Source organism: Leptidea sinapis, chromosome 1 (genome assembly GCF_905404315.1).
Source record: "Leptidea sinapis chromosome 1, ilLepSina1.1, whole genome shotgun sequence".
Classification (NCBI taxonomy): Eukaryota; Metazoa; Arthropoda; class Insecta; order Lepidoptera; family Pieridae; genus Leptidea; species Leptidea sinapis.
Window position 1 is genome coordinate 32,090,982 of NC_066265.1, and position 12,025 is coordinate 32,103,006.

At 33.4% G+C, this 12,025-nt stretch overlaps 1 protein-coding gene across 1 annotated transcript in view; it reads left to right on the forward strand.

The window, feature by feature from the left end:
- Positions 1-11,772, forward strand: part of LOC126965604 (CD63 antigen-like) — a 28,914-nt gene extending 17,142 nt beyond the window's left edge. The window contains exon 5 of the mRNA XM_050809299.1: positions 8,171-11,772. Coding sequence (XP_050665256.1) covers positions 8,171-8,236 — 66 coding nt within the window. The 3' untranslated portion in view covers positions 8,237-11,772. The remainder of the gene's footprint in view (positions 1-8,170) is intronic.
- The last annotated feature ends 253 nt before the right edge of the window (positions 11,773-12,025 follow it).

Here is a 12,025-nt window from a genome sequence, read left to right on the forward strand (position 1 = left end):
ATGTGATTGGTGTGAGTGAATGTGAGTGGTGTGAGTGAATGTGAGTGTTCGAATATAATGTTTAAATTACGATGTGAGACTAATAATTTATCCTGAATATACTGATGATTAACTCCTGCAATTTAAACAGTTTAATATCAGTTTTTTGAACCTCAGACGTGATAAGTTGAAAATGTCGACGGAAGAAAATTTCTTATTATATATGTCAGGAATTCGAAATAGAGGTGAATATTTAAGATACTTAGTAGAAGCAAAGGGAATGTTAAATAAATTACTATGCCTAGTACGTAATGTTGGTACCTGGAATGATATTTTATTTAAGATATCTGGACAGTCAAATTTATTATGTAATATATCATAAAGGAGTAACATATCAATTACATATCTTCTATCTTCCAAGGTATCGATTTTATGATAATTACAGGCTTCTTTGTAGTCTATAGGAATGAATTGAGATTTAAAATTCAATTTTTTTATAAATATCTTTTGTATTTTTTCAAGGCGGTCAATATAACATTGATATGTAGGCCTCCAGATAGGACTTGCGAATTCAAGGATGCTTCGCACGTAAGCATAATATAGCACTTTTAGGCACAAGATGTCATTGAAAGGTTCGCAAGTGCGAAGAATAAACCCTAGATTTTTATAAGCCTTCTGTGTTATTATTTCGATGTGGTTATTATGGGTTAGTTTGCTATCATGGATCACACCTAAATCCCTTATTTGAGTAATTTTTTGAATAATTTCGTTATTTAAAGTATAATCAAATTTTATGTTATTATGCTTTCGTGAAAATGTAATAATTTGACATTTAGCAATATTAACTGTTATTTTATTTATTTTATAATATTGTGACAGTCTATTTAAGTCATCTTGTAACATAAAGCAATCGTCTATTTGTGAAATCTTTTTATAAATCTTTTTGTCGTCAGCATACAGCAAGAAGTTTGAACTAGCAAAACAATTACTGATGTCATATAAATATATATTGTATAACAAAGGACCCAGGTGCGATCCCTGAGGTACACCAGAAGTCACCTCAACAAAGTCTGATCTAAAACCACCGAGGACGACGGCCTGACAGCGATTTCTTATATACGATTCTGTCCATCTAAGAAGGTTCCCTCTGATTCCAACTGCGTAAAGCTTCTTTAATAGTATACTGTGGTTGACTCTATCAAAAGCCTTTTCAAAATCTGTGTATATTACATCTATTTGTGATCTATCATTCATGTCGCACTTAACGGTATGAGTGAACTCAAGCAAGTTAGTAAGGACACTACGAGATTTAATAAAACCGTGTTGGTTGATAGGGATGCATTGTAGGCAATTTCTATAAATATGATCATATACAATTTTTTCTAACATTTTACCAAATATATTCAAAATGGAGATACCTCTATAGTTACTAATATTTGTTTTTGATTCCTTTTTATGTATTGGTACTATTCGGGCTTCCTTCCAACATCTAGGGAAGGTCCCTTCATTAATGGAGCGCTTAAAGAGTGTTAGTAGCGGAGGTAATAGGCCCGATTCACATTTCTTTATAAAAATAGCTGGTATACCGTCAGTACCGGCGCCCTTTCGGATATCCAATTTACTAAACAACCTCCTAAGTATTCTTTCATCGATCTCAATTGTGTGAAGATTTTCGGAAATATTTGATTCCTCGTTCAGGGTCTCATCATTTAGGTCACTAGGTTGGAATACACTTTGAAAGTATTCATTAAATGCATTGCAGATATCATGTCCATTCGTAAGTAAACTACTTCCGTAGTACATGTTGTGAGGAATACCAGAATCAGTGCGTTTATTTTTAATAAATTTCCAGAATTCTTTAGGCGAAGTTTTGATATTACTCTGACAACGATTCATATATTTTGTATATGATTCGATTTGCAACCTCTTTACTCGGGCTCTCAGCAAGGAGAACATGGCATAGTCTCCTGGATTTTTAAACTTTTTCCACCTAGTGTGAACTTTGTACTTCTCTTTTATTGAATTAATTAGAGCTGGAGTATACCATTTCGGGTATTGATGACGTGAGGAGATTTTTATAACAGGTATATGAGATTCTATGAGCGAATGAATAATTCTGTAAAAATTATCCACGGCCTCTTCAACGGAGCCATTTAGGATGTCGGACCAGTTTGTATTTTTTAATTTTAAATTTATCGTCTCATAGTCACCCTTAAAAAATTTCTTTATTACGCAAAAATGTGGTTGTAGGGCTTTCATAAAAAGGTCTTTTACGACGATAACCAGGGGACTATGAAAGTGGTCAATATTTACAAGTGAATCGCTACATATGTTACACTGTAAGTAAATATTTGATAAGACAAGATCAAGAATGTTACCACAGCTATTTTTGTTGAAATTATATTGTTTTAATCCCATCAGATTGTAAGTATTTAGTAAACTCAATGCCGATTCTAATAATTCTGAGTTACAGTATTTTGTAATGCTGTAACTATTATCATTACCATACCATGAAATGAAAGAAAAATTAAAATCTCCTATTATGAGAAAATTATCATTCGAATGTTTATCGTAAAATGATATTAGGGTCTTATTAAAGTTACGTAATAAATTATTCGCATCCGAGTTAGGGGGGATGTATGCCGCTATAATATGTAAATCCTTGTCACTACGTAGCGAGCGATTGCTTAAATATATACCCTTCGGAATAGTTAGCCATATACATTCTACTTGCTCGCAGTTTGAGTCCTGTGAAATAAACGCAGCAAGTAATTTCTTAATACATATCAAAACGCCCCCGCCCCTTCTCTTGTGTTTCCTGTCAAATCTGAATACATCATAACGACTGTCACATATTTCCGTGTTTAAAATTCCATCACATAGCCAACTTTCTGTTAAAATTATTATATCATAATTGCTTGTTTCTATATTATTATAAAGTGAGTGTAATTTCGTGCGTAACCCGCGAGTATTTTGATAATAAATTTTGAGATTATTTAAATCCATCATAAAGAAACCTAATTATTAAGAAGTAAAAATATTTAAAATATAAGGAAATGTCAAAAAGAACACGGTTACGCAATATAATGTAAATACAATTACATAATTTCTAATATAAAAATTTGTTGCAATAAAAAGCAATTGATAACTTATTAAATGCATAACATGGCTAAAAACAATAACAGATAAGAGGGTAGATATAAAATCATTTACTAAAAATTGTACGGCAGTGATGTGAGTACTGAGTGTCAGAGGTTTTAAACAACTTAAGTTTTTGTTTCTTAAGATTAATAATAATGTGTAAGTGTGAATGAATATAATTAGTTTGATTTTTTTTGAGTGGTAAAAGTGTGTGTGATGAATATGTGTGTGTGTGATGAATATACGTATTTCTGGTACAATGAACTCTAATAATAAAAAATGGTAACTGAGCATTAAACCTGCGAAGTGTCTAAAAAATCGTTCAATTCCTCTTCTGACCTGATCGCCTTGGGTGGACATTTTTCATTGCGACGTAAATAAATTACGCAGTTCTTCACCCAAACAAATTTGATATTACGTTCCTTAGCTCTTAGTTTGCACTTATTAAGGAGCATCTTATTAGCAACTGTGAGGTGTTCGTTGATGAAGATTTTCATGGAATTGTCATCAAAGCCAAGATCACGTGAGGTTATCCCTTTTTGTTTATTATGCTTTTTGAAGTTAGCTAGGAGTTCATCTTTACCTCTCTTATCCTTAAGTTTAGCCACAATTTTCCTTGGGTGTCCTTGTTTCTGACGAATTGAGTGAACTCTTGTTATAAATTCAATGTCGTCTCTTCTAAGGTCGGAACCAATAGCCGTAGCTAAGAGAAGAAGTAATTCAACCAAATTTTCTTTCGATTTCTCCGGTATGCCAACTAACTCAATATTTAAGAAGCGGGATTTTTGCTGCTCGCGTTTGTTTTCTAAATCAAATGCAGCAATATTTTTTTGAAGATTAGAGATAGCAGCATCTTTCTTCGCAAGTTCAGTATCATAACTTTTTAATCTATTCTCGACGTTGAGAATCTGTGACTTAACCCGGTCGAGTTCTTGACTTAGAGATTCAACAACAGAGAGTTTTGTATCAATATCTGCCAGCCTCGTGTTAATATCTTCAATTACACTCGTATTTATCTTTGAGATTAGTTCGTACATTTCATTGCGTAATTTTTCGACATGTTCTGGGAGTGAAGTGAGAGGGGACAGCATATTCTCAATTCTGGTTAGTTGCACCTGGTATGAAGCGTCCTCCGGAATTAGATTCTTGGAAGCAGAGCTCGTTTGGATAGGACTCTTTCTACATTCAGGACAAATCCACGAGCCCTGTCTTTCAAATCCCAGTCTCCGCCACCCAACTTCCGATAAGCTAACACAGTGGAAGTGATAGGTTAATCGGCAACCCGAACACGAGGCCCCATCCAGAACTTTTTCATTGCAACGCTTGCATAAATCTTCCATGCCGAAGGTTGTCAACGCCGGTGCTCAGGAATGTATTGATACGGAACTGGTTATTAATCGCGTCACTTTGTACTGCAGTAGGCAGCGGTATGCGTAGAAATAGAAGTCACCACAACACAGAAAACTATAACACTCAATCAGATTTCTATACTATTATTATATCAAAGAAATATCAGCACTACTTAAAAAACTATAACGTTAAGACTTAATAAAAACCTACTAATACTATTATTATATACAAAAGTAAAATATTGTTTGACGAACACGTCTTTGTCACATCGAGTTCGGATCGAGACTGACTTGAAATACGATACTTTTATTAGAAGCTCAGACGCGAACACGTGGCAAGAATATTTTGTTTTAGCAATTGAAATGCAATTATTTCACACAATGATTAAAAACGTCAAGTTAGTTACAGAATTTAACTAATTTAAGGGAAACTCACTTGAAATACGATACTTTTTAGTTTGAATATGCTGTTACTTAGAAAGTTTTTCACTGAACACTTTGTCATTGCGTGGGGTTGTATTCGAAACACAACTGAACGAGCACTCTGCCAAATAGACGCGTAGTCCGAGTTTTGCTTCAAACAGTTTTTTGTGCATGATTGTGAGTCTAGTTAAGGTAAGAGTTTTGAGGGAGCTCAGAATTAAGATATATTATTACACCCTACCCTCGTCAATAAGAATGCCCAGTGAATTCTTTTGAAGCGGGTCTTCAATGACATATTTATGAAAAAAAAATAGTTTAACATGAGTGGGTTGTATTATGATATCATTCTTAAATTAAAATTTTTAACCAACATTGTATTGCATTGAATACCTAGGTACCAAATTAGCAAAATAATTGATTGTAAACATTTTTTCATAATAGTTATTTCTTATGTAACTGGCAGTCTTAATGAAAATAAAGTTTATTTAAATTAGTAAATATAAAACTTAAGAATAAATTCTCTCTATAATATTTTGAAGTTGGTGCCAAGCTAAACATAAGTACTGTAAGTTTGAGGACTCCTTAATTGATCCAGATTTCATCATCAGATCAATTTTTTTTACAATGGGACCAATCTGAATCCTTTCAACACTAAAAACAATTCTCAAATCGGTACATAGTCCGCGGCGGAGATACGAATAAAAACATAAAATAGTCTAATAATTAAGAAAATCTTCTTATTTTGAAGCCGACTGAATGCTAAAGTTCATCACATATTTTAGACATACCATACAGAATAATATAATAGTAGGTATAGAAGCTACAAAAAAGATATATCGTATCACCGCTTTTCACCACGTTATATGGGAATAGGTTGGATCTTGATATTTCGACCTAATTGCCATATCATGCCATAGGAGGGCAAATCCAAATTGGCTTCGAAGAAACTGGGTGTCATAAATAGAGCAAGGAAATTAAATATACCACGGCCACATATGGAGTCTTGCTCTCCGTGGTGGTTCACCCCAGTATCCGCTCGAATCATGTGACCGCGTGCAACCCTAATCAACGAATCTGTGCACGGCTCGAACACCTTTCGTTTAAATCCAGAAATAAAGGAACAAATTAAATTTTTACATTTACGATTATTTGCCATCACCTCTGCACAAAATTTGTTTCAATTTTCAAGTATTACCACGAAATAGAGACGAGCCGAGCAAGACATTCAGCTGATGGTAATTGATACGCCTTACCCATTACAATGTAGTGCCGCTCAGGATTCATGAAAAAACCAAAATTTTTAGCGGCACTACAATGCGCTCGTCACCTTGAGACAAAAGATGTTAAGTTTCATTTGCCCAATAATTTCACTAGCTACCAGACACCTTCAGACCGAAACAATAGGCGCCGTTGTGGTACCCATCATCTAGCGGTACTACTACTACCTACTCTTGACGGTACATAAAGGTACCCATCTACTCTTATTATTTATTTAATACTTGATGATATAAATCGTAAATAGATGCACAACGAAGTCTTGTAGAAAATAAACTTGTATTATTCAATTGTAGTTTGCGCGTGTAAGCAAATGTATTATAAGCCCTGGCGTTGCCTTCAATCTAACCGCAATCCATAATTACGCTGTGCTTGTAACAATACCCTGCAATACTTATTAGGGTCCCGTAGATAACCAACTGGTTCTCTATTTGTCTATGTCAGTGGGCTGCTGTAGTAACCCGAGCATTTGTTAGATGAAATTGTGACAGAGTGCCGCTATAACAACAATTATTAATAAAAAATACGATTATGGAATAAAGTAAGTACTGTTTTAGCGGCCTCTTTTGTTTATTTTACAAAAGTATTACTATCTATGTCTATAAGTATATTTTATTATCTTGTATGTTGTTACGGAAGTCGGAAGCCAACGTGTGTTAGTGCAGCCAGCGTGCTTTTGCATCCCAAAAACGAAACATTACAGTTTTTCTGACGTTTAAGTAATCTCATATTAATGGAAAATGGACCAGTATTCAAAAGTAAAACAAAAAGGAAAGCATATTCCTATATATTTGATGTAACACATAATTTTGTACTCACAGCTGGTCATAAAAACATTTACACACTATAGGGATCAATGAGAATCCCAGATTCTGTTGCGAAAAGAATGAAATACCTTGACTTGTTACTTGTAGGACATGAAATCTCGGCTAGGTTATAAGAACCTCTCCCAAGGATAGGATATTGCCTGCTTAATAAATTCAAATAGATTCAAAATAGGATTTTTTAAATCACTAAATAAACACTAAAAACTACCACCCATTCGAAAATGTATGCCTCAGACCTAAGAGGAACAGGCGAAAGAAACTCAGCCTCTTTTTTTTAGATTTTCATAACAATAAAGTTGAGTGTGGTCTTTCCAATCCCTGTGGTATAATAAGAAAGTTATTTATGTTAAACCTAGTAACATTTACCACATATAATATTTTTAACAATTTCTTTTACATAATTTCTGGGATCATGTAAAAACATAATATGCATAATGTATAGTAGTCAATAGTAAATCTTTTGCTTACAAAAGATTTTCTATAACTAAACCGAGTGAGAAGAGATTGGCCTGAGACTTGAGAGAGATGCTATACAAACTGTAGCATCATAAGTTACTTACATAATTAAGTAAAAGACACCATGGTTTTAGATTTGTTTTGGAACACGATCTTTGTTATAAATTTCACCATCTTGGTTTTACTATCCCTTGTTATAGTGGCAATAGAAATATCTACGGGGTGATAATATACACTATCGGCCGTTTTATGACAATAATACTGCTATCACCGTTTAATGACAAGATCTCATCTATCCGTAGTTATGTCCAATATAGATATATTATTAGTTATAGTCCAATGCTATCTGTCGATAGGTTATTGAAATTTAAGTATACGTAAAACGATATATTTGTCTACCTCTAGTAAGTTAAACTAAGGATAGATAGGTCATTAAAAACGCCCGTATGTCAAAATTTCAGCTCAATACTGCCGCTTTTGAGATATAACTAATAAATAGATAGACGTAAGAGTTCCAGCTGGAAACATAGTGTATATTTTCTGTTAAAGTGTCTCACATTACATATAGTACAAACATGAGAGACAATGTTCTCAACAGCTACGAGCAACGAGAGATTGATGACAAAAAAGTCCGACATAAAAATATTACAAGGAATCCTCATGAATTATGTAATTTAATTCCAAACGTTTATTAAAAATGTTTTATATTTTTTTTTTCAGGCATTAGCTGTTGTCGGAGCACTTTGGCTGGCGAACATAACAAGACAAGAGAGAGAAATACCATAAAAAACAATTATAAGTAATTAAAATATCTAATGTTATTATAAATTTTTAAAATAGCTGATGAGACTTAGTATCTTATGTCTCAAAGTGAATTGTGATGCGGAACAGAATTTTGTGAGCAATCAAGAATCCTGGGCGGCACTGCATTGTAATGATAGGGCGTATCATTTACTCTCAGATCTTCAAAATATCTTGCTCGTTTCGTCACTTTTCTCATTAAAAATGTTTGTAAGCCTATTACAGTGCGTTAAGTAAGTAAGGTTAGAGATGAAAAACCGAAAAAATTTTAATATGATAGAGAAAAAGCTTCAAGTATATATAATTTTTTAGTAAGATAGATAGTAAATACTATGGAGTACTAGGAATATAATGATGGAGAGAGCCAAAGTTTCATGAAAAAAAAAAGAATTTAATGATGCACTGGTTAAAAATAAATTAAAAACAGGACCGAATAAAAAAGTGCGGGTCTGGCTCGTCCATCTAAGGATTTTTCCCAATTCCTTTAGTATAAGACGGTATTACTTACCAAATTTTATAGTTCCAGGCCAACGGAAAATACCCCATAAATTATGATTCCCTTGAGATCGGTTGATATCGAAATATACGTTTTGCGGCATAAACGGTAGTATCATTTTTAACGTTATCTTACGGGCGTTTGCAATATTCAGTCTCTGGTTGTGGCCTAATAAACACACCGACGGTAACTCAACTTATCCGTACACGCTATCTGTCAATGGGAGGACGGGTAGCTTACCAGAGATAGAAGTTTGATTTATCAAAGCTTCAATATAGACCTGAGAATATCGTTGTAATTTCATCTCGATATCTATCTATCTATCTACACGCGTTTCCGAGATAAATAGTTTTAACAGACAGACGGACAGACAACGAGGTGATCTTGGGTTAAATTTTTTCTCTTTTTGAGGAACGGAACCTTAACAATACTATTAACTTTTGAAGGTTTATATAATGAAATGTTTCATCGAAATTTGTTTGGAAGATAAAATACTGTTAGTTGTTCGATGGTCTGAAGGCTTTTTTAACTTGTCTAAATAACTTAATTAGTCCGCTGTTTTGTTTTTTACTGAGGATATATCTACTAGTAAGTTAGAATAGCTATAACCTTAGGCTAATAAGTAAATTATCTTAATTTGTTAAGTACAGTTTAACAATGATGTGGCCATTAGCACTTACATTAAATTTTACTTTACTTAAGCGAAGTTACTAAGTGCTTGTGATCGTAATATTGAACTTACAATTTGCTTCATTCCTTAAACTGTTAAGTTTGTATTTTTGAGTATTCTTAAGATATATAATTTTTTTCTAAGTGATAATAATTATACATTCTGACTGGTAATACAATTCAATCATTAACTCTCACTATTTAAATGACATTAATATTTTAATTCAAAATATTTTATTCAAAAAAGGATTTTAAATCACTTGATGAAGATCAAAAACTACCTTGTTTTGTACATTTTCTTGAATCATTTTGTAAAAGCAAGCCAATAAAAGATTTACTGAGTTGACTTAAGGCGACACTATGCCAGCGACCTTGAGCGATATGAGTTCACGGCTGCCGGCCCGGCATCTATGTAACAAGCCAGTATTTTCAAAATTCTTGCGTGGAAAAATGTTTATATGCTTACAATCCTCGTTATTCATTACTAATCTGAATAAATATACCTACACAAAAAAGTAAAGCTATAAGAATAGCTTATCTGAGAGTTTTACTAAAAAAATGCGTCATGCCATGCCAAAAACTTGTTTAACTGCAAGGAAAAGTGGTAGTTCAAAAAGGCTCTGGAGTGAAAACTATAATCAACAGCAAGCATTAGAAACCTACAAATAAGACTTAAGTATATGTGTAACAGGATTAAGTAGTGTTCATAGCTCAAAATGCTATATTTTCACCAAAAAACTTGTCTAAAAACATCTTGTTTGCATGTTTTCTGCTTACTCTTCGCCTTAACCGAGTAGTAGGCATAACATCACAACAAGCTTATGTTTGTTGCTGGTGTTGACATTATGATTTTCACAGTGTTTAAACTAAATTCTTGCAAAATTCTCCTCATTTGACTTATATGTATTTGATTGTAGGACTAGTTAATTTGATTATGATACACATTGCATTGCTAAAAAATAAATGATTACACGAGTTAATTAATAAAGTTTATAGGTATCTAAAGTAAGAAGTCACTAGAATTTAGACCAACCTATGATGTTATAGACCAGAGGTGCTCAAACGGTCGATCGGGATCGACAGGTGCTTTTTGAGTCGATCTCGAGAAAAAAAATGGTATAATAAACTAAAATCGGTAATTACGTACCATCTTATGAAAAGTATGATCAGGACATGCAGTGTCACGCTTCAACGTCCAAAGTCACATTTAGTTAACTTTAGAACTTTAGAACGCGTTTGTTTTTTAAGAACCAATAAACTCGCAATTTTGAATAATAATTATGAGTTTTTTCATTGACATTTTAGAGCAGACCTACACTTACCTTGACAAAAAAAATGCATCTTGTGCGCAAAACTAATATCTTTGTCATCGTGACACTCTACCTAGATGACAATCTTTCATCACACATACTTGAAGCCTCTCAGAGACGATCGATCGTAGTCTAACAATTTTGAGGTAGATCGCCAGCAGTTCAAGCTTGAGCACCCCTGTTATAGACCATTGATACCTCTAGATAGACAGCTGTGAAGTCATCTAAAAATTAGAGTTTTTAGTTAACCTCTAGTTTGGGCAATGCACGCACACTAACACAAAGTGTCATACAAATCGCGAGTGTAAGACGTAGTTTGTCACGCACACTAAAGTAATAAACGTGGCCTGTTTTCATGGGTTGTATAACAGCAAGAGACGTATAAATTATATAATCATTCAATATATTTGTTTACGTAGAAATGTTTTCGCAAGTATCTGTATACTAACTTAAAAAAATTAAGCTGTTGTATTTTCATCGTTCTGATAGTTTTGATGCTGTTTTAAAAGTATTTTAGTTGGTAATTCCCAGTAAGTAGACCACCTTGCCTCCTAGTTCATTGCCAACTGATTCACGCAGTTTTAGCGCAAGTCGCGTGGAGGTATATCGACATCGCATCTAAGAACAAATCTTTAATCGATCTTATAGTTGGAAGCGTCTACGTGCTAAGCCGGCTACTCTGCCCTTACCGCACCGCCTATTCCTGTTTTTGTTGCCAATATATCGGGAAGGTGTTCTACTTACATGTTTTTATTTGCCCGAGTCACAAGTTTCGGACACTGTTTTGGTGCAGAGTGAGAATCCACGGAATGCTGTGAAGTTCGCCACATGAGCGTCACAATCTATTTTCAGTTTTCATTCAAGTAAATAGTAACTTAGCAATACCTCACCAAAAATAGTGAAAGATATCTTCAATCTATCCTTCCCATATATTCAGGTAGTGATTCGTTTTATGTTAACCATTTGATAATAATTTAAAGCAAATGTGACTTATGTTGTCCGTTTATAATGATTATTGTGTTATTTTAATAAAATATTTACGAAAATATGGTCTTATTTATTGCTGAATCAAAAAAGAGTTTATTATTAAGCTGTTTATTATTTTGATTAATACGAGTAATTTTGCACAACAAAAATAATTACAAATTATTTAAATTGGTCATTAGTAGGTAAGTTTATTAATTAAGTAAGTGTAACTGTTTAAACTAGGTCTCAAATATTTTGTTCAAAACAGTTTTAAAAAAAACTTATTGATGTCCTCTGTTGCAGTAATAATCTCGCATAATACCTTTATTTATT